Source organism: Anabrus simplex, chromosome 7 (genome assembly GCF_040414725.1).
Source record: "Anabrus simplex isolate iqAnaSimp1 chromosome 7, ASM4041472v1, whole genome shotgun sequence".
NCBI lineage: Eukaryota > Metazoa > Arthropoda > Insecta > Orthoptera > Tettigoniidae > Anabrus > Anabrus simplex.
In genome coordinates, this window is record NC_090271.1 from 56,600,383 (window position 1) to 56,624,329 (window position 23,947).

The 23,947-nt window shown below is 40.7% G+C and overlaps 1 protein-coding gene across 1 annotated transcript in view; it reads right to left on the reverse strand.

Annotated features, from left to right (window-relative positions):
- Window positions 1-5,617: 5,617 nt before the first annotated feature.
- The window catches only part of LOC136876896 (4-hydroxy-2-oxoglutarate aldolase, mitochondrial), a 281,174-nt gene continuing 262,844 nt past the window's right edge, over window positions 5,618-23,947 (reverse strand). The window contains exons 6-7 of the mRNA XM_068228481.1: window positions 22,379-22,512; window positions 5,618-6,118 (exon numbers count right to left, since the gene is read on the reverse strand). Of these exons, the coding sequence (XP_068084582.1) occupies window positions 5,972-6,118; window positions 22,379-22,512 (281 nt within the window). The 3' untranslated portion in view covers window positions 5,618-5,971. The remainder of the gene's footprint in view (window positions 6,119-22,378; window positions 22,513-23,947) is intronic.

The following is a 23,947-nucleotide window of genomic DNA, read 5'->3' on the forward strand; positions in this document are numbered from 1 at the left end:
CCTTCCAATCAGACATCTGTGAATCTTAATCTCAGCCAGGAGAGGTAGTTCTGCCAACCATTTCAGAAACCTTTTCTTTGTCGATTCATTTACCTCAGTGTCCCAGTCCAGCTCAGAAGCCCAAAGTTCCTGCAGAATTAATTTAGGGCAGAGAGATACAGGACATGAAAAACCAATAGGATCAAATAATCTATGAGCAGCTCTTAGTATTGTCCTCTTTGTTATTACATCAGGTATGATATCAATGACATGTGCCAGATTCAACTCCATAGTATCGTTTTCTTTATTCCAAACGAGTCCCAACACTTGTGATAGGTTTTCAGTTGTTTTGTCGTGAGAATACTCCCACCCTCGCAGGTTGAAAGATGCCTTCTCCATAATTATTTTTGCCTCTTTCATGAATGAATTGAGCTCAGCTTCATTGTTAACACTTGTAGTACAATTATCTACGTAGAAACATTCTTTCAGTCTTTCTATTGTCGGAACCAAGTAGGGATTGTTATCAACTGCTTCTCTCTTCATCTTGTTCAAATGGAATTCTATTGTTGCCGACAGCAAGAAAGGAGAACATGCAAGACCGAAAACAACTCTATTATGACGAAACACTTTCATCTTTTCTGTACTTTCCTTATCCCACCAAAAAAATCTTAGAAAGTCACGGTCTCTAGGATGGACGCTTATTTGGAGAAATGCCTTTTCTATGTCTGCGATGACTCCAATATCATTTTCTCTGAACTTCAGTAATGAACTAGGAATCAACTCTATAAGGTTAGGTCCTTTTTCAATACAATCATTTAGAGAAGGAGCGTTCCTCTGTTTCGCAGAGGCGTCAAATACAGGTCTTATCTTGGTGGTGCTGTTCTCTTTCAAGACAGGTCGATGAGGTAAATAGTGTCCGCCATTCGCCAGCTCTTCTTCGGATACCATTGCAATAATTCCTTTCCCCATCCAATCTCGTAAGACGCCATCGTATCCTCCATAATGTTGCTCAGCTTGTAGTTTCATTGTGACTGTCTCCAATCTGCGCTGAGCTATTTCGCAATTGTCCGGAAGAGGTGGATGTTGCTCGCTCCAAGGTAGACACACTTCATATCTGTTGTCTTCATTCAGCCTCACAGTCTCAAGGAAATTCTTCCTAACTCGTTCATTCTTCTCGATGGTAGATTCCTTTTCTGCAGGATCAGTAATTCCAAGAATTTCTAAGTCCCATAGATCACAAATTTTTGTTTGTTTTGAAAACAATGATGTCACCAACAGTGACGCTGCATCCCTTCTAGGTTTATTACTTATAATTTTTCCCATTAGTGTCCACCCTAGAACAGTCTCAACTAGAACTAGACCACACTTTAGTTGATGTGTCTTTCCAGTAAGCAATTCACCTGCGACATCTGCCCCCAGTAGAATCTGTATGGGTCCTCGGTCTTGTACGTCTGTTAAACAAATCTTCAGATCCTTTATCTCATTACTCCAAGTACCATTCCTAACATATGGGACATCTTCACAAATTATTTCTTGGCTCAAAACTTGCAGTTCCTTGGAATAGTTTCCCTCTAATCTTCTTAAACTTATGTTGTAACAATCATGCTTTACCTCTTGGGAACGTACTCCCCCAAACAAAGAGTGTATTAGAGTTTCCTTTCCGACTGACTGGTACCCCATTTGTTCAGCTAAGCCACGCACAATGTAAGATTTAGTAGACCCGGTATCAATGATCGCTCGCACTGTTTTTTGTTTACTCTTACCCATAACAACAACCGCCAGAGTTTGTAAATATACCTCAGGAGAACAAGAGACGTTAGCCATAGACTTATCTACATGAGTGGCATCCTCACTAATCGACTTTCTTTCTCCCTCAAAATTATTTTTTGAAACACTTTCTTTGTCTTTGTTACCAAGTTTATAACACATTAGTACCACATGCTTCCCACCACAAACAATACATCTAATAATGGATTTACAAGCTTTACTTTGATGACCTCTCTTTAAACAATTAAAACAACAGTGCTTGTTACTCAAGATTTTCCTTCTTTCCTCCACAGTCATTTGTTGAGCTTTAATGCATTCTGAACTTGAATGAAGTTTAAGACAAAATACACACTCCTGTCTTTTAGAAATATCAGTAGATAACAAGGCAGAAGCAGTGGGGATATTTGGTTCAGCAGCTTCCCTTGGTTTTTTGCCTCCCTTAATCTTGAGCCCTTGGGATGTATTAATGTTGAACCCTTTCATTGCTAATGAAATTCTTTCCTCACTAACAACTTCACTTTGGAGAAAAGCCATGAGCTGTTTCAAACGATCTTTGGAGACAGAATCACATCTGAAAGAAGTATTCCTTTGCCAGGCCCTTAGTAAGTCTTCTGGCAAGGATGATTCAATTAAGGGGTATAGCATTGCAGTGCACTTTTCTGTAGTAACTCCTAAACTTTCCAGAGACCTGAGATGTGATTCTAATTTATCATATAAACTACTAAGTGTTGGTTTTTCTGTAGAATTTACTGCATTGTTTAAAACTAGCTTCAGTAGTTCACGAACGTAAACTTCTACCTGTAAGTCCTCCCTACCAAATCGAGCTTGAAGACTGTCTATCGCTTTATGATAATTGTCGGCTGTCGGAGGGAAACTTGTGACTAACTCGTACGCTCTAGAACCTTCTATCATAGCTTGAATGAGATACTGGAATTTATCTTCCTCCCCCATGTCCTCATCTTCGTGTATTTTACGGAACTGATTCCAAAAATATAACCAGTCAATTATTTCCCCAGAAAACTTCTTCAATTCTATTTTTGGAAGCCTGTATTTCTTTCTTTCAGCTACATTTTCATTTACTACACTTTGGGTAGAGGAAGCCGGCACAGTGGTATTCAAAAATCTTGTTGCTTTAGCCCTACAGCTCAAGAATTTACGTCTATATTCATCAGCTGATTCTTCCTCATCTGCTATTTGATCAACCTCACAATTATCATCTATCATCTGTTGAAATACCAATCCATCTAAATTAGCGATAGTATCATACCTTTCTTGAAGGATTTCTAGTTGTACCTGAATTTCTTCTGTGTCTGGTTCACCGTCTTGTAACGACGACATAACCTCGTTGTATACTCGTGTAAATAACCGCCGCTTTACGGTCCTTGCTTTCGTGAGGTTTTCCATCTTTTTTATTTTCACGGGGGTCTTCCTTTATTAATGATGTCCTGTCACGGTCGCCAATAAATGTTAGGTTCACCAATTAAAAATCAGAAAACACCCCGCCGAAGTCATATATTTTTACTTTTTATTCAGAAGGAAAAACAAGCACTTCTCTATGTCAGCCATTCACATTTTTTTTTCAACACCCACACACACTCTCCAACCCAGACATCTCTCTCTACTGCCAACCCCATCATATTACATTTAATTTCAAATATGTTACAAACTCAACAGCATATTTGTGGTCTCCGCTTTCTCTTCCTCGTGGACTGTGGTTTACGTGCACAGTCGGCTTTGGGCATCTTGTGACCTGAGCCGCAGTCAGCTCCTGACTTTTCCTTTACGTCGCTCACAGATGTTCGGCCACTAGTACAAAGTCTATTGCAGACACAAACCGCTGTACAGCAATTCTAGACACACATTAAATAGTGAGTAAATGTCGTTATGATATTTTCTACTTGAAATAGCCCATGTTAGTGAGTCGTTAAATATGTACTATTCCTTCTAAAACACTATCTTCTTCTTCTTCTTCTTTTATGGCCTCATTGACCCACTTAAGTCAATCCTTTTTCTGGCCGTAGTTTGCAGGTTGCAAGAATAAACCGATTGGTCGGGGAGTGGTGATATGTAGGTATAGTCTAAATGTCTTTACATGCAGTAAAAATGTAGCATGAGAACAATTTTGGAACTACTTACCGTGCAGTCATGAGTTAATGAGCAGTTTGTTTAACATTAATTTTAATTATAAAATAGTAGCATAAAATGAGATCGTTTGTGGCAGGCCTCCGCTTAAATTCAAAGAATGTTTCGCAGATTCCATAACCGGACGGTCATTTTATACGTACTTTGCGTCAGAGTAACCTCTTATGGGTTTAGTGAACAATTAAAGAAAAAGTCGCTTGAAATATAGTGTTTTAATGAAATTAGAATTAACTGACAGTAGTAGTACGAAGCGGGGTTAATTTTTTCTGGTGTATGTAAACGTTGTGGCAGTGAGTTAAGTACAGAAAACATTTTCGAATATATTAACTTGCCAAACACATTTCTTTGTTCATAATATTACACATTCATGATCATTAGCAAGTTTACGCAGCGTAAACATTATTGTACAAAATATATACGCATGTTATAAAAGTGATAGAATCTGAGGAATTTCGTATAGAACGGTACGCGTCATTCTGTTATCAGTGTGTTGTTTAACAGGTATGTTACAATGTTATCGTAACTTTTTACGTCGTCTTTCGGCAAACAGAAATAAACTAAGACTATATTAACTGAGTTCATCCTTGTTGTCAAATATTTTACAGTAGCGCTTGATTGGTCTCTTATTTTAAAACACACTGTCATTCACTAGAATAAAGGTCAGAGCCAGGACCAGTTGACTACGCATGCTGACAGGGTCAAGCTGGGAAGCACATCCAGTAACTGCACGAGCCGCATCCATGCCACTTTTTTCTTCACAAGTGAGTATGCTTTTCCTGTGTGGGTGAAATCTGTCCATTCCAAGAAAATGGATACTGCTTTGAACGATATGTGCCATGCAGTTTCTGACTTCCCCAAACCAATAAACCATACTTGTGGTATAGCTTCACCTTCAATCCGACAGCAAGTAGCAGGTAAAACTGTGAAACTCAAACAAGAGGTGGACAACGTTCATCCTCTCTATGGTCATGAAATATTACAACCGTGTCTCATATCACAGAGGAATTTCATTATTAACACCAAGGCAGCACCAGCCACACTAAGGGTTCCTAGTAATCAGCAACAACAGACCACAGTGGACCAGAAGGAACTCCAGCAGATATTTTGCAGTTTTGCAGTTTTGGTCTAAATGAAAGAACCTTAATAGGATAAGAACTGGAACCAAGGCGACACTCAAACGATGGGGTTATACACAGAAATTTCATCGAGACTGTGGTGCAATTCAAAATCTTGAGCATCTATACAATTGTCCAAACTGCCCTGCAGAAACCCAACTTGAAGACTTCATTACAGTCATTGATAACTCTATTGTGGCTGCTTCATACTGTAGCGCTTTCAGCGTTTGAGGGTTCTTGGATACAATCAACACTAAGAGAATGACTTCTTTCTTAACATTTTAAATACTTCTAAGACAAATAATAATTGCCTATTCAAATGCAATAGCATCAGTATTAATAATTACAAACTTCTCGTTGGAACCGGGCGAGCTGGCCGTGGGGTTAGGGAGATAGTGAATTCCAACCTCACTGTCGACAGGCCTGAAGATGATTTTCCATGGCTTCCCGTTTTCACACTAGGCAAATGCTGGGGTTGTGCCTTAATTAACGTCACGGCCGCATCCTCCCCACTCCTAGGCCTTTCCTATCCCATCGTCGCCATAAGACTTATCAGTGTCGATGCGACGTAGAACAAATGTTAAAAGCTCCTGGAAATTAATATTAATTAATAATTATTATATTATTAACTAATAATTTTATTAATTATTAATTAGTAGCAATATAGATTTAAAAAACCTTGTTAGTTGATACTGGAGCAGAGTACAAAGATCCTCTAACAATCCGAGTCAAGTCTCTTAACAAAATATTCTGAAAAACATTTTTAAGTCGGATATTATAACTACAAATTTACATTTATATGTTTTTGTGGTTTCATTTGCTATAAAATGTATTTTAGGCAGGTTGTTCATGGAAACTGACTTATTTATTTCTTATTTCAAACATTGCAGTAATACATGTTTACATGATTTTCATCGCGTACACATAACTGATTACAGCAATTCCTTCTTTCATCTGGTGGTATCGAATTAGTATCCTGCTGTCTTAAAGATTTCTCTGACGTGCTTCCTGTCAGGTTCTGAAAGTGCTTGTAGAGGTCGTCGGCATGGCCCACCGTAGAGTCCCACCATATCCATGGCTTCCTTCATTGCTGGCACGCCCAGCTCTCGCGTCACCTGAAACGATTTATTAAGCTTTAGAATACCATACATGATTTAATGAGGACCATGTACAATATGAGACCTTAATGCAGCTATAGATATGATGAAAAATGGCGCCACGTTCGGTTTGTTCAAATGTAAACATGAGCATATTCAAAGCATCAGTTTAGTTTTTCTGTTTTTTCGTGTTGTATGCCTGGATGTAAACCATATTAAAGCAGATACACTCACATTCGTATCAAGTGTACTCATCGTGATGATTTCGTAGTTGCGAATAATTCATTAGAGTGCACTAAAACATTCAAATTTAAATTTTTCATTAGGGAGGATTTTTTCCGTGCACTTGATAACTTTTTTTTCTTTCGATTAAGGCCAAAGCTCTGGTTTGGTGCCTATCCTAGTACATCTTCCAACTACTTTCAAGGTTATAAAAGGTGATAAAGCTATTTATTGTTATCTATGAATGAAGATTATATCCTCCTTTTTAAATGAGAGGACAAGGTATCAAATGATTTATTCTCACTTACAGTAGATATTAACTAACCAACGATTTTGGTGTTATTGTGTTTTATACGAAAATTCAAGTCCCACCAGCAAACTTCAACTCCATTCTCATTTTTAGAGACAAAAATTATCTGAAGCGTAACAGATGGAATGTAACAAGACCGACTCCAATCCTTAGACCTTAATTCTACTCTCGAATCATTCCAAAATGGTAGAAGAAGGTTTCTTGTTTTTGTATGCAGTCTGCGTAATTTCATGAAATTTGACGATAAATGTTAGTTAGCTGCCTCTGTGGATCCGTGGTAGAGTGTCGGCCTCCGGATCCCAAGATAGCGGGTTCAAACCCGGCAGATGTAGTCGGATTTTTGAAGGGCGGAAAAAAGTCCATTCGACACTCCATGTCGTACGATGTCGGCATGTAAAAGATCTCTGGTGATACATTTGGTATTTACCCGACAAAATTAATTCAATCTCAGCCATAGACGCCCAAGAGAGATCCGGTTTACTCTAGGTCCGCTAGATGGAAGACAGAGTAAACCGGAACGTCGAAATTGACGAGCAGACAGCCAGATGGCGTCAAATCGAAATGTCTGCAAAACGGCAGCTGAGGCCATACGATTATTATTTTATTTTATTAGTTTCTTTGTAGAATATAACTTAATTGTGCGAGTGTTTTTATGTGAGTCGGTGGTCACTCAAGATCTGTAATTATATGCAGTATTGTGGGAACGTGTTTGTTTTGATCGCGTTGTGAACCGGCTTTAAGTCGAACTGCGGTAATGCCTCTCATATAAATATTGTTAAGTTTTCTAAGGAATAAAATATTAAGAGGAAAGTGGATAAGGTCTATATCGTGGTTAGTGTGAACTCGATGAGAACAGAGTAAAGTGCATACATCATTTTAATCTTCTGATTGATGGTATGGTTAACTGTTATCAAGTAGACTCCTTAACATGCTCGTCCTTGTAGGTTAATGACATCAGTGGTTTGAGTCAATAGAGATTGTTGTATTCATGTTCCTCAATAGCTAGACCTATTATATCTTTCATGTCTGAACGTTTCATTACTACGTTTACCATCATTGCGTTAGGAACTGCTATGCCATATGCCAACATGTGTTTTAAGAGTTTTGCAAAAATGAAAACTTAACATTACCAGAGCCGTTAATTGGGTTAAAATCATCATTTTTTTGGGTGTACTTTCCTTTCATTAGGTGCCGGACATTGGAAACTGTCCACCACTTCGAAACTAAGGCAACTCGTTATGTTTCATAGTTCTCGTGTGAGTGAATAACTTGATAAATATCGAACCTTAATTTTCGTTTCAACATTCGAAATTGTGTTATAAATATTATTTTAACGGTTTTATCGTGCATTGCCATCTATCTAGTGACGTGAAAACTAAGAGGAAATTTTACTTGAGTAAATATGTATGTCCAAACCTTCGCCTTATCCCGTTTTTCTACGGGGTCGGGTGCGAAGTGAGATGAATCTTCCTAGCTAAGTTTACGACCGGATGCCCTTCCTGACGTCAACCTCATCAGATGAGTTAATGAGATGAAATGAATGACGTGATATATGATAGTAGGAAGGGAGAGTGTGAAACCAGGTGCCGGCACATAGACGGCTCAAGGCTGTAAGTCCCGCATCCTACAGACGAATCACCATCAACAAGGTCATATGCCCTCGCTCCAATTGAACACTGCGGAGAAGTTTGGAACTAAATCCAGGCACGCGATCTAGCGATTAGAAATTCTATACCGCCACCTCTCCTGCCCTGTCGGCCAACATTCTGATGGTGAAATCTGTTTCGACCAACGGGATTCGAACCTGCTAACCACGGTTTCAGACCTTATAGACTTAATGGCTTAACGATCATAACCACAAGGCGTGCTATGCTATTATTTGATTAAGTGAAATTTCTAAATAATCAGCTTCTTGTTCTCTTTTATTGCGGGTCTGTCCGTCTATTCTCGTAGAAAAAATGTGGTTCTAGTTTATTATATGTGATGGATAGTGACTGGCGAAGCGTTTTCATACGTGCAACAGTGATTTTCCTTATGACGTCACATTTGTTATGTAAAATTACCGCCGATGGTGTAATATATATATGACATCTTCATGTTCGCCAATACCAGCAATCCGGCTACTTCGGCCGCCATGTTTTTTTAATATCACAATCTGAGCATAGCGTATGGAAAGAGGAAGTGAGTGTGCTCTCTCGTAGTTAATAGGCGGTGGCGGCAGACTGCGCTAGTGTAGCTATGGATGAACCGCGCTGCTCGCGTTAACACAATAAGCGGGTGCAGCAATACACAAAACGCACACGAAATAAATTCTCTAAGACTTCCAATTGCCAGAATGACCTATGAGTAACTCCCTTTCATGTGTCATGTGTGTACAGTCCAGGAATATTTGAATAGAATGCTGTTAAACACACTAATTTAATGGCTTAATGTTATCCTCTGAAAAGATTTGAACATCAGTAATTCTGAAATGACTTACGATATAGTTTAAACTAATATGCATTTCGCATTATCTAATAGGTAGTTATACAAAACGTTTTAACCCGTTCGGTCACCGTGTACATTATAATGCACATCGATATTACGGTATACGTTTAGGATATATTTGATGCAGTGCTACCGTTCAGTCACAATGTACATTGAGATGTACATCTTCCGTGTCTCTACTGAGTAACTTGGCCCGACATCTGGCGGTTTTACCGGCAAAATACCAGGAATTGCTCCGCTGTGTAGTTGCTGTTAATGACGTCAGCAAACAGTGTGTTATCTGAAGGCGAATTTCTGCTATAATACGTAAGTATTGAAGTTCACACAATATTATATTCTAAAGAAAATAGATTAATATACTAGGAAATGTGAAATAAACTGCAGATAATTAGTTTATTTCACTCTGAGATTTTTATAAATTGGGATGTACATTCTAATGTACATTGTGCCTCAAAGGTTACATAACCAAATGTTATGTTATAGGTTATGTTTCATATATATCATCGATTAATTAATTAATATTACTTGTTTAAGGCTGAGATTACATGGCGGCATGTCTAGAAGACGCGAGGCTTTAGGAGCAGGTGATATTCTGTCCCTCATTGAATCTGGGAATACATCTGAACTAGAGATATTGTCGGATGATGAATTTGACCATGAGGATCAGAAATTGGAATATACGTCAGGTAAAATAAGTGATTGTGAATTAAACTGTGATATAATGCCATTTTTACATAAAATGCTTCATATTAATTGCTGTGTATTGTAGTTCCAGATTCAAGTGATGAAGAATCTGATAATGAACGAGGAATTACAGATGTTCAGCCCAATGATAACTTTGTAGCACTACAGTTGCAGTCCAGTGAAACAACAGCAACAGTACACAAACAAGAAGGCACACCACCAACATCAGAGACAGGTCTTGATATATACAACTTGACAAAGAAAGAAGACATAACATGGATTGAGAATTCTGTGTTTGAAACTCCTCCAGTTCAGTGGCATGTACCCTTGCTCAGTGATATCAATAGTCTTCCCTCTCCAGTGGAATATTTTAACATGTATATACCTGGCAATATGTTTGAAACTGGATCTCAAATGACAAACCTATATGCAATGCGAAACAATACACACTTTTCACCAACAAATCCTGAAGAAATTCAAACACTTGTGGGGTTACACATTGTTATGGGTAACGTGAACTATCCTAGAATTAGAATGTATTGGAATGGAAAGCTGGGTATACCACTAATTTATGAGAATATGGCCCTAAATAGATTTTTTAAATTGCGGCAAAACCTACATTTTGTGGACACACAGCCAGAACATGCAAATGACTCTGATAGGTTTTGGAAAGTCCGACCCCTTTATGATGCAATTAGGTCAAAGTGTTTGACAATTCCCTTAGAAACTAAACTCTGCGTTGATGAACAGATCATCCCATTTAAGGGCCAGATAAATGTTAAACAGTATATAAGGAACAAGCCTACACCATGGGGAATAAAAAACTTTGTTTTATGTGGTGAAAGTGGAATTATGTATGATTTCTTACTTTATCAGGGTTCTACAACTGAAATTCAAGAACAATTCAAGGATTTGAACTATGGATCTGCTGTAGTGGCACATTTGTCTGAGAGAATTGATGAACCAAACCACCAACTGTACTGTGACAATTATTTTACCTCATACAATTTATTTCAGTTGCTCCAAAGGAAACAAATTTATTGTGCAGGCACAGTGAGAATAAATCGTTTCAAATGTCCACCTCTTTTATCAGACAAGGAATGTAAACAGAAAGGCCGAGGGTTCTCTGATCAAACAGTAAGTGCAGATGGTGATGTTGTTGTAACTAAGTGGTTCGACAATAAACCTGTATGCATGGGTTCCAATTTTGTAAGTGTTGGTCACGAGGGTACCTGCAAAAGGTGGGATCATAAAACAAAACAGTATATAAATGTTTCAATCCCAGAAGTGATACAGCTATACAATCAAAGCATGGGGGGAGTGGATAAATTTAATTTCCTGATGAGCATTTACAGGACCTTCATACGAACAAGAAAGTAGACACTTAGGATGATTACCCATGCTATTGATATGGCTTGCACCAACAGCTGGTTGGAGTATAAAAGGGATGCCAAAGTACTTGGCGTGCCAGGAAAGAACGTTCTGGACTTGGTTCACTTTAGGCAACACATCGGTGAATCTTTGATCCTCTCTCAAAAAGTGCGGCCTAAAAAGAGGGGTCGTCCAAGTGCCAACGCAGAACGTGATGTACCAGAAGTGAAGAGACACAAGCAAGCTGAGCAGCATCCAATCAATGAAGTACGTTTCGATCAAATTAACCACATGCCAGGGTTTGATGACAAAAAATTTGCATCAAGATGCAAGGCTTCAGAATGCAACAACAGAGCACACTTCTTGTGCCTAAAATGTCAAGTTCACCTTTGCATAAAGAGAGAACGCAATTGCTTCCAGAGTTATCATACTCCACAGATCTGTACAGGAAGAAAGCTTTACATCCTTCATGCACTGTTTCTGTGCTATTAACTAGTGTTTCAAGATACTTAGAAGGCAATCCTAGGCTCTGAATTGCCAATACCAAACTTTTGTGTTACTTCTTGGCCATTTTTCAGAAATTTTGTTTCCTTTTTCTTTTGTGGTAAATTTTTAGTAATGTTATTTTGGTATAATCTTAATTAGAATCTTTGGTAATTTGTTTTGGGACTTATTTTATGCCTAGTGTACATACTATTTACTTGAATTGATTAAATAAAACTGTATAAATAATATTAACTGTGTCTTGTACTCTGCAACCTTTGAGTCACAATGTACATTACAGTGCACATTAAAAATCTCTAAAACTGCTCGACCTAGGTGTTCCAAGTTCACATATAATTAATCGCAAGGTTTCATTTAGTAAGTGTACAAAATTTTAGAATTTTTGGTCGATTAGAAAAAATTCGTGACCGAAAGGGTGAACATCAGTAATTCTGAAATGACTTACGATATAGTTTAAACTAATATGCATTTCGCATTATCTAATAGGTAGTTATACAAAACGTTTTAACTCACCCTCGAAAGCGTTAGTTGTCCGAAACCTCAAAGAACTTTCGGGACGACTTCGCTGATTTGGACGATAGCAGTTCTTTCGTTATTTTCTTCGTATGGAATAAGAATCGGCACTGAATATCATTAAACACTAATATTCGTACGAGGTCATATCTGTGATCAATGCTGCATCCAAAGTCTATGGGTTTGACAACTATAGAGTGTATGCTGCCCAAACATGTAAAAAATATATTGTATCACGCCATTTGTTCTGATCGCATTTTTTCTGAAACGACCTCTTCTACTTGCAATAGCAACCTAAACACACACGGTGAATTATATGTCAAGGATCTCAAGCCGTTCTTCGTGCCATAATCTTTAATGAGGGTAAATGTTGCCAGTAGAAGCTCAGGTGGTTGTTCACTACGGAGGGTGCGAGCACAATCTAAGCAGTCAACATATTTGTCATGTTTTCTTACTATGTAGCCTGCCTGTTTTTGTAAGGTTTCCCTCGTAAGGAAGAGTTATGTAATTTTCCCAGTCCGTGAATAGGCGACAATTTTTTCTTTAATTTTGACCTCCGCGGTATCTTTAATTTCTTTATTCTTATGTTCACTTTCTTTAGCCATTGCACGGATATGACTAGCAAATGAAGTGAGGGGGGAATCTATCACTGATCGCAATTTGCGGTCAAATTTATAATTTTATTTGCTTTACGTCCCAACAATTACTTTTACGGTTTTCGGAGTGGTCGAATTTAATACGAGTTTGGTAGGTATATGCACAGACTGCAGCATGTGTAAATGCTTTAATTTATCTCGACATGCAACTAATTTCTTAACGGTTCTAATTAAATTCCTACCAAGGTTTTTAACTTATCTCCTCAAATTTAGAATAGTTCTAGAAGCATCAACGTCGGTATCAGCTACTTTACAGGGCAAACTGAGACCAGGTTCTTTTATTTTTACATTATCTTCACTATTAAGTATTTTAGATGTAGAGGGAAAATTTAGTTCATTAAATTCTAAGCTACTACTGTTAATATTGTAATTGCCAACATGTTCTTTGAGTAACTCTCGTTTGAATGTGGGTTTTCGAATTATGAGGGACGTGCTTGAATAGGATCGTAAGTTTGGTAAAATGTGAGCGACAGCTCCTGGCTTTAAGCTCCACCTTATTATTTCAGTTTTTTCCCTTTAATAATAAACGAGTCTACCTTTATAATAAGATCTTCCGAAAAATGACACTCGCATATCCTAAACTTACGCGTAAGCTGCATGACTTTTCTTGGGATCTCTCTATCCCACTCAGAGAAATACTCATTTTTAGGTAGTGAGAAGATATGTTTACCTTCACCTGACCTGTAACCAGTTCGACAACTCGGCACAAAGCATAAAGTCATTCTCACACTCGCTATATTTCAAAATATAGTTATTATACTAAAAAAATCACTCCCACTATAAGTAAAAACGCGCGCACTCAATATAAACAATGCCATCTGTTCATCCAAAGCTATCGTTGCGCTGCAGTGGCAAATCTCCGCACTGTAGCCACTAGTTTCTCCATTGCTGTAATGGGAAACGAGTCGAAGTACTCTCACTTCTATTCGCTATGGTCTGAGTATTGGAGTCGGTCTTGAGTACGTACAACAATTAGGTGAATCATTATCATATCCGCGAACGGCCGTAGACGTGTTGAAACATCGGATCCCGTGAGATCTCCGAAGTTAAGCAATATTGGGCGTGTTCGGGAGTTGGATGGGTTGCCACGCGCTGTTGGTTGGGGGTAAGGGGATGGAGGAGCGGAAAGGAACTGGCCACCCTACCGCACGTACTCTCCGGCTCAGGAACACCTCTGCGGAGGTTCGGACCTGCCTTCGGGCAGAATAACTCTTACCTTACCTTATCATATTCTCGAAATAAGGATATTCTTGACCTTGCTTGCTAAAATAGTTTCAACCTGATACAACATATAACCCCATAACTGACCTTTTTACAAGTAATCCGTGAGCTTGAGAAAATTCTAGTGATACAAAATTAGTGTCCAATATCGGTGAAAAGTCAATGTCGTTAGTGCAAAAATAGTTTGCCGCAGCGTTGCACGTGTCTAGTGTCGACATTCGGCTTAAAATGCTCGATATTTTCAGATGGATCTCCTGGGTTTATTATTTTAACTTAACATGAAGTTTATGTTTATGTATCACAGGTTTGTTTATATTCAATCGATGCATCGGCATTGTTCATTTTCTATTAAGGTCTGATACTATTGAAGATGGTCTTGATCTAATCGTATCATTGGTTTACATAACATTCTTCCACTGCTACAAGTCAGAGAATATTTTAACGGTGTCATGACCGATCAATCACGTTTCTCTTACACTACGGCTCTTTTTCGTAGGTGTTGGAGTTAAGGCTCGTTTACACGGGTAGAATAGCGAGACGAGTAGAGTAGATAGTAGAGCTACTAGCATCAGCTAGTAGGCAGTAGAGTAGAGTCTGTGGGTTTCCGCTGTGGTAAAGTAACACTACCACTATCGTTCCCTCTCCACCGTAATCGACCTCCGAGAGCTGGCGGAGAAGGCCGAGGATGCTCGATTTTCAGTTGGCTCGTCATTCGACTATTCCCATGTGTGTACGGACGGTATTTCGTTGAGTGTACTGAGAATCTGTGCGTTTATTTGGCGGCAAAATAAAGTGTACGGAAGAAGAAACATGCCATTTTGTAGAACTTAACCGCGAAAAAGAATGTTTATGGAACATAAACAGCATTATTTACAGAAACAAAAATATGAGACGGGCGGCGGAAGAGGACTTGGTTACGAAAATGGGTAAAGAGGGTTTTGGTTTAATGAAACTCTAACGGAAAATTTAAAAAAATACGATGTACCTACAACCAATCGAATATGGCAAAGAAGCTACTACATATTAGGCCTACGCCAGCATGATTTACAGTGTACTGATGGCTATTATCAGTGGCCAAGGACTTCAGAGTCACCTCAAGCTTAACTCTCTGTGTTATTGCATCTCTCATCACTGTGTCGTGTCTTCGAATTTGCGGTGTTATAGCACCTAACAATGTCTGAAAGTTATCAGGCGTCAGCCTCATACACTTTCTGTATTCTTCTTTATACTCTGTCACAAGTTCTCTCAGAATTAATGTTTATGCCCCGAGTGTATTTCTCCTAAGCCAGCCTCTCACCCATTCCCTTCTTTCCTCATTTGCTTCTTATAACGCTTCACTAACCTCGTGCATTAGTATGTTTGCAAATGTCTTTAAACTCTTCGTTACGATGTGCTTACGTCTTGACATGGTGCTACTACTCTACTCTACTGTACTGTATGACTCCCGTATGAACGATACGAGTGTCAACTCTACCAGACAGTGGTAGAGTAGAGTAACGTAGCTACTCTAGTATCTACTCTACTCGCCTCGCTACTCTACCCGTGTAAACCAGCCTTTAGAGGAAGGAATGTTCTCTGATGCATTAACCATGACAAATGTAAACAAGCAATGGCGTCAGTGGAAGGCAAATTGAAAATTAAGTATTGAACTAGATGAAAATATACATAGAACACACTTATTGTACTGAAAAGGTATACAAACTAACAAGTAAATTACAAATTTTACAAGTTTGTGGGACTTTTTAGGGTGATTTACACTTTACAATTTATTTGTAAAATTAAACCTTGTTGTAGACACGATATAAGCTTTTGGGCTTATGCCTTGTCAAGGAAACAAGGTGACACTCTTTACATTTCGCGTCTTCAGAAGAAAATCTCGACTGTTCGTGAGAAAGACTTCTCCAGTAATAATCTGCGAAAGGTTTCACCTTCTTTTCTCGACATGGCAAAATCCCAAAAGCTTATATTATGTCTACAATCACGGGCCATGAAATCATCAATCTAAACATTAAACATTCTTCTTTAAAATACGAAACGAACAGGCAGATTCAAAATATACCTTTTAAGATATTAAAATATACATTGTCAGGTAAATTGGCTGGGAAATTATCCTCAAGGAATATTGAAGATCAATTGGCACACGAAGGGTTATGTCTTTTGAAATTCAATGTAAGTCTAAAACCAATATCCTTGAAACAACTATACCGTACTTTATTTTACATAATTGGAGATATTTAACCTATGAAAGGACCAAAGAAATAGATAAAAACATCTACAGAACGATGCCATGGTTTTATACCGGGATTCCTAGACCTCTGCTTCATAAAACACCCACGTTAAATCTGCAAAGTTCTGTCCTATGTTACGGTAAAATTGCTTGAAGAATGTCACAGACTTATATTCATATATTTATTTAAATATAACTTCAACATCTCATAAAAATTCTCTATATACCTACAATACTCAAAACTGTCTTCTAAGAGTTTCTCTGCTATATTGCACAGTAGTGGACATAAATACGGAGAGAATCCCTACCCCTGGGGCCTTCATTTTATCTCGCATTCTTCAGGGGCACTGACTACCAGGTGTCGTAAGTCTGTGAGGGAATGGCAGACTATTCTCTTAGCGCTCCAGCAGTTCTAGTTAATCGCGGAAGTGTGCATCCCCTGTGGGTGGGGGGCGGTAGAATAACACACACGGTATACCCTGTCTGTCGTAAAAGGTGATTAAAAGGGGCCTTAGGGGCTCTGAACTTTGGAGCGTGTGTTGGCGACCACGGGGCCCTCAGCTGAGTCCTGGTATTGCTTCCACTTACTTGTGTTAGGCTCCTCACTTTCACCTATCTTATCCGACCTCACTTGGTCAACTCTTGTTCTTTTCAGACCCCGACGGTATTACGTATGGACGCCTAGGTAGTCTTTCATGTTCATGCCCTTCGTGGCCCTTGTCTAACTTTGGCCGATACCTTCATTTTTCGAAGTGTTGGACCCCTTTCAGTTTTTCTCTCTGATTAGTGTTATATAGAGGATGGTTGCCTAGTTGTACTTCCTCTTAAAACAATAATCACCACCACCACCATCTGTCACAAGAGTATTATTTTTTCCCGACATACACTGACTGACAGAGCAAATGCAACACCAAGAAGGAGTGGTCAGAACTTTATGCCAATTGCAGGGTAGACTGACGTCACTGTGGTATGCTCATGATGTGAAATGCGCCGCTGTGCTGCGCACGTAGCGAACGATAAATGGGACACGGCGTTGGCGAATGGCCCACTTCGTACCGTGATTTCTCAGCCGACAGTCATTGTAGAACGTGTTGTCGTGTGCCACAGGACACGTGTATAGCTAAGAATGCCAGGCCGCCGTCAACGGAGGCATTTCCAGCAGACAGACGACTTTACGAGGGGTATGGTGATCGGGCTGAGAAGGGCAGGTTGGTCGCTTCGTCAAATCGCAGCCGATACCGATAGGGATGTGTCCACGGTGCAGCGCCTGTGGCGAAGATGGTTGGCGCGGGGACATGTGACACGTGCGAGGGGTCCAGGCGCAGCCCGAGTGACGTCAGCACGCGAGGATCGGCGCATCCGCCGCCAAGCGGTGGCAGCCCCGCACGCCACGTCAACCGCCATTCTTCAGCATGTGCAAGACACCCTGGCTGTTCCAATATCGACCAGAACAATTTCCCGTCGATTGGTTGAAGGAGGCCTGCACTCCCGGCGTCCGCTCAGAAGACTACCATTGACTCCACAGCATAGACGTGCACGCCTGGCATGCTGCCGGGCTAGAGCGACTTGGATGAGGGAATGGCGGAACGTCGTGTTCTCCGATGAGTCACGCTTCTGTTCTGTCAGTGATAGTCACCGCAGACGAGTGTGGCGTCGGCGTGGAGAAAGGTCAAATCCGGCAGTAACTGTGGAGCGCCCTACCGCTAGACAACGCGGCATCATGGTTTGGGGCGCTATTGCGTATGATTCCACGTCACCTCTAGTGCGTATTCAAGGCACGTTAAATGCCCACCGCTACGTGCAGCATGTGCTGCGGCCGGTGGCACTCCCGTACCTTCAGGGGCTGCCCAATGCTCTGTTTCAGCAGGATAATGCCCGCCCACACACTGCTCGCATCTCCCAACAGGCTCTACGAGGTGTACAGATGCTTCCGTGGCCAGCGTACTCTCCGGATCTCTCACCAATCGAACACGTGTGGGATCTCATTGGACGCCGTTTGCAAACTCTGCCCCAGCCTCGTACGGACGACCAACTGTGGCAAATGGTTGACAGAGAATGGAGAACCATCCCTCAAGACACCATCCGCACTCTTATTGACTCTGTACCTCGACGTGTTTCTGCGTGCATCGCCGCTCGCGGTGGTCCTACATCCTACTGAGTCGATGCCGTGCGCATTGTGTAACCTGCATATCGGATTGAAATAAACATCAATTATTCGTCCATGCCGTCTCTGTTTTTCCCCAACTTTCATCCCTTTCGAACCACTCCTTCTTGGTGTTGCATTTGCTCTGTCAGTCAGTGTATATAGCCGACTTCAGTGCAAAACATTAGTGCCCGAATTCATTCTCACTCATTTTCTCTCCGGCCATGGAAAGTTTAAGTGCTACTTTGAACGCTTCAAAATTAACATTGCAGGCGATTACTTGTGCTTTTGTGGATCTTCACAAACGGTGAACCAGTTACTGTTCGCCTGTGCCATGTTTGGAAGGACAAGATTCGAACTTGTGTGTCACCTTAACATTCGTAATGTGTAATTTTCAAAGCCATTATACCATCCGTTTAGGAAATCCTGCTGTTTAAAAATAGTTCCTTATGTTCATTCAGTACATCTTCAATAAGTTAGTTTCCTGATTTTTTGCCAAGGACCAATAATTAAAAACTGACGAAAACTATTACCCTGAAATACTCATATACAATAGGGTACAAAATGTCAGGATATTTAATAAATAGATTACTATTATTAATATTATCATTATCATTTGTGGACATTTGGCTTGTGACCTTATCTGATGGGATTTTTTTAACTTTAGACATTTTCGAAAAGGACTTAATGCAAATTAAACATTGTGTTCAGGACCAACTGAACTGGAATGGGACCCACTGAATAGAAGGCAGATCATTCGAATACCAGTATAACAAAGAATGCTTGAATATTCCTACAACGCGTTTAAAATCTCCTATGAGGGTATGCTTCTGTAATACGGTCACAATTTACACGCTTTTATATCTGCTATACAATTTGTCATTAATACCGCTGCACAAGCACGTTTGAATGGCACAGTTGAGGTCTCTACCCTGCCCCACATAGTCATAAAATGAGCCTCTAATCCTAGCGTTGACGTGTTTAGTTGACACTGACTGACACAATGTGCTCATCCTGTGAATTATGGACACTTCATTTTAAAGGTCAGCTAATTGGTATCATTGAACGTTCTGCACTACTTAACTCTTGCATATGATTATTATTTTTTTTGCACGATATTTAGCAACGATGGAAGGGACACGACATTCACATCCAGTGTACCTAACTAGCGGGGTGAATGACTGTTCATTTAGAACGCTTGGCTGAGGCTGCACAAATGTGATTGGCTCCAGCCATTCGCTAATTCTATGGATATGTTTGTTGCTTCGTGTGTGGGATGTCATCTCTCTATCTCTCTCCTAGCTCCCCCTGTGGCCGGGGGCGGTGGAATAAAATCCATATCTACCCAGCCAGTCGTAAAGAGGTGGCTCTTAACTGGGTAGCATCGTTTGGCGAGTACAGGGCCCTTAGCTGAGTCCTGACATGTATTCCACAAACCTGTGCTAGGCTTCTCGGTTTCATTTATCCTATTTTTATCACACATGGTCGATCATTGTCCTTTTCCAACCCCGACGGTATTAGGTTCCGAGACCAAGGGAGTCTTACTCCCACGTCCTTCGTGACTCTTACATTTCTTTAGCAGATACCTTCATTTTTCGAAGTGTCTGATCCCTTCCATTGTTTTCTCTCCAATTAATGTTATATAGAGGATGGTTATCTAGTTGGACTTCCTCTTAAAACAATAATCACCACCATTAGAAGAAGAAAACCTACAACCTGTTTTCCAGTCATTGAACGGGTCAGGGATGGAATGAATGAAGCCCCCATCTTGCGGCGAGGATAGGAATTGTTCCGGCTGCCAAAGCCTGTCGCACTCCTCTGGGGCAATGGTTAATGACTGACAGATGAAATGAAATACTGGAGAGTGTTGCTGAAATGAAAAAAACAGGGAAAACCGGAGTAGCCGCAGAAAAACCTGTCCTGCCTCCACTTTGTCCATCACAAATCTCACATGGAGTGACCGGGATTTGAAGCACGGAACCCAGGGGTGAGAGGCCGACGCTCTGCCGCCTGAGCCACGGAGGCTTTAATCACCACCACTCTCGTTCTAAAATATTATGTCCTTTATAACCTGTCAAGATGCAAAATTGTGTTTATATACTACCACAACCGAGCTCGATAGCTGCAGTCGCTTAAGTGCGGCCAGTATCCAGTATTCGGGAGATAGTAGGTTCGAACTCCACTGTCGGCAGCCCTGAAAATGCTTTTCCGTGGTTTCCCATTTTCACACCAGGCAAATGCTGGGGCTGTACCTTAATTAAGGCCACGGCCGCTTCCTTCCCACTCCTAGACCTTTCCTGTCCCATCGTCGCCATAAGACCTATCTGTGTCGGTGCGACGTAAAGCAACTTGCAAAAAATAAAAAAATAATAAAAAAATACTACCACAACGAAACCTAGGTGTTTTCTGAACATTTCTGCTTTTGAAAAGTAGGCTCTTTCTGTACACTGGGACGTAAACTTACTTTACCGCACACTTCACAGCCTACTGTGTCATATCACTGCCTTCAAAACGTACCCACCGAGCTCGATAGCTGCAGTCGCTTAAGTGCGGCCAGTATCCAGTAATCGGGAGATCGTGGGTTCGAGCCCCACTTTCGGCAGCCCTGAAGATGGTTTTCCGTGGTTTCCCATTTTCACACCAGGCAAATGCCGGGGCTGTACCTTAATTAAGGCCACGGCCGATCCTTCCACTTCCTAGGCATTTCCCATCCCATCGTCGCCATAAGACCTATCTGTGTCGGTGCGACGTAAAGCAAATAGCAAAAAAAAAAAAAAAAAAAAAAATATTAAAACGTACCTACTTCATGAACTTAATCATTATTTCCAGTTCAACTTCTAAACGAAGACACCACGTTATAATGTGACAAATTGTTCATCGATATGGTAGAAAGGAAATTAATACCAAAATCTTCACACCAACTTGCCAAAAGTATGGGACAGGAATATTTAGAAATGGTGTCACCGTACCGCAACACGCCCATACCTACATCAGGTGTCTGACATCTAGAGAGTTAATATAAACACCATCTATGCTGGTCGTAGCAAGATGACCTGTATTATCGTCTTTCGAATGAAACATGATAGAGCGGGCCACATGAATGGAACATTACATTGTCGAAGTTGTGCGGGCATTTAACTCTCTTCGATCGACGGTGTCACGCGTGTATCAGGAATACCACAGTGAACAACGCAGTCAATGACCACTGATGTTTAATGATCGCGATTAGCGGCGTCTTGCGTAAGGAAACCGTAAAGAGGTGTATTGGGTTCGCTTTGAGCTTGCTATCGGGAGATTGTGGGGTCGAATTCCACCGTCGGTAGCCCAGAAAATAGTTTCCTGCGGTTTCCCAGAAGATAGTTTCCTGCGGTTTCCAATTTTCTCACCAGGCAAATGCTGGGGCTGTAACTTAATTCATACCACGATCACTACTTTCCCAATCGCAGCCCTTTTCCATCCTTGCGTTGCCGAAATCTTTAGATGTGTTAGTGCGACGTTGAACCACCAGCAATAAAATAAAGTTGTGTTAGGTAAGACGAAGGGGAAGGAAGTTTGTCACTTTTATTGCGAAAAGGGCCGATGACCTTCGATGTTAGGCCCCTTAAAACAACAAGCATCATCAGCATCAGCACTGCGAAAAATATAATGCGACGAATCTAATTTTATAAAGGCCAACAGCATTAATGATCTATGGCTAACAATGTATTCATCCTTTCAAGTCGGGTATGCGATGCCATGCCAAGAAAAGGGCAATAGAAAGCTATCACACGAACAACATTTACATGGGAAGTCCATGGAAAACAAAGCCTCAAGGCACGCAACTTACAAACGGAATCCTAGGTTGGTGTCTAAGAATTGTGTTCAATGTCTATTAGAATATATTTTGTTTTAAATAATTGCAAAAATGTTGCAAAAATGTAATGGTCCATGATATACGTACCACTGCATTGGGAGCAATCAATTTCAGGTGAAGTTCGTTAGCCTCTTGATATTTTTGATCCATTGCCAACTGATGCAGACGGCACACTTCGTCACCAAGAACATTAGCAAGTCCATTGATCCCTCCAACGCATCCTGGAACACAGGAAGTTAATTATCCATAAGTAGATTTCCTTCATGTAGTGACGTTCTGGAAATAAATAATAGAAAGTGGTGCAAGTACAAGTCATATTCGGAAAGAGGAAAAGAAAACTTAAGTATGAACTTTAAAATGTTAGAACCTTTGAACTTTGCTATTTTCTCCCTTTTATAGCATTCTTTACCGTTTCTTAATTCTATTTAAATGCAGGACTGGCAGTAGTCATCACTTTAAACCGGGTAAAGTGATGTCAATGTTAAGAAAAGCGCCATAACTTGCGATTAGACGGATAACGCAGTACGACCCCCTATTTAGATTGGAAGTTAATGGAAATGATACTCGGTTCTGGAATATTGTTTACTTTTCAAATTCAAGTTATCGCAGTGAATGTGGGGATTCACCGAAAATCATTACCATAACACCTATCAAATCCTGCTATCATTAGTCAAATATACTTGGCTTTGTGGGTTACTTCCTTATCCGAGAGTTCCAAATTCTGTTACAAAACCTGGAGTCTCCCTATGTCTATTAAGTATTTCTTCCTTAACATAAGTAGTTATCCGTACCTGATCAGCAAGAGTTGTCTGAAAGCTAGCAGGAGATCTGGATTGCACACTACCTTGAACTGTGCCGTGATGTTCTAACTTTGGACAGGTCATCAAAGGTTCCGAATCTTGGAAGGCACCACAAAGTCGCACCGAGTGCCCGCGTCAGCTGGTAGAATGTTTTCCTTCATCGTGGCACACGCACTCTCACGCGGCACAAAGTCTTCCACACCGTAGAGCAGGGCCTCTCAAACGCCCAAAATCTCACGCGTGCAGAGCGAGGCGCAAGAGCTCCGTGCACTGTGCATCGGTGCCGCTCGGTATGGCTCGGATCAACGCTTCGTCTCTGGGCTACTCGGCTATGCTCGGCTATACTCGGCTATACTCGGCTCAACTCAGCCCGGATTTGGAGCGCTACGGCGCAAGTGGGTAAGAGGGAGACAGGCGGAGCGAGCGAGAGAGGCGTAAGGAAAGAGAGAGTAAGCGCTATTGCTCCAAATCGAGGAGTGGGGGTCTGCACTCTGGTCAACCAAGCCAAGTCGTCTTTTGCACCGTGCACAGTGCATGCACCACGCGCATGCACCCTGAGAGGCCCTGCCGTAGAGTATTGATATTTGACCTGGTTGGTATGGTAGCCCAATTCGTTTCTCGATTATTTCTTTCCGGGTTCTCTCCAAAGCCTGTATTCGAAATAGGAAATATATCTGAGCCGCCGAACTTCTGGTTGGTGTTCATAACTTAGAAAGGAGGGATCTGTCTATAGCTTACTCCTCTCCAAATCAGCATGCATTTCTCTCCAGATATTAGGTTGTTTCCTATCAGTGGATATTGTATGTACGAAAGTTGGTATAAGGCACCCATGTACAATAATTACAGTTTCATTCTC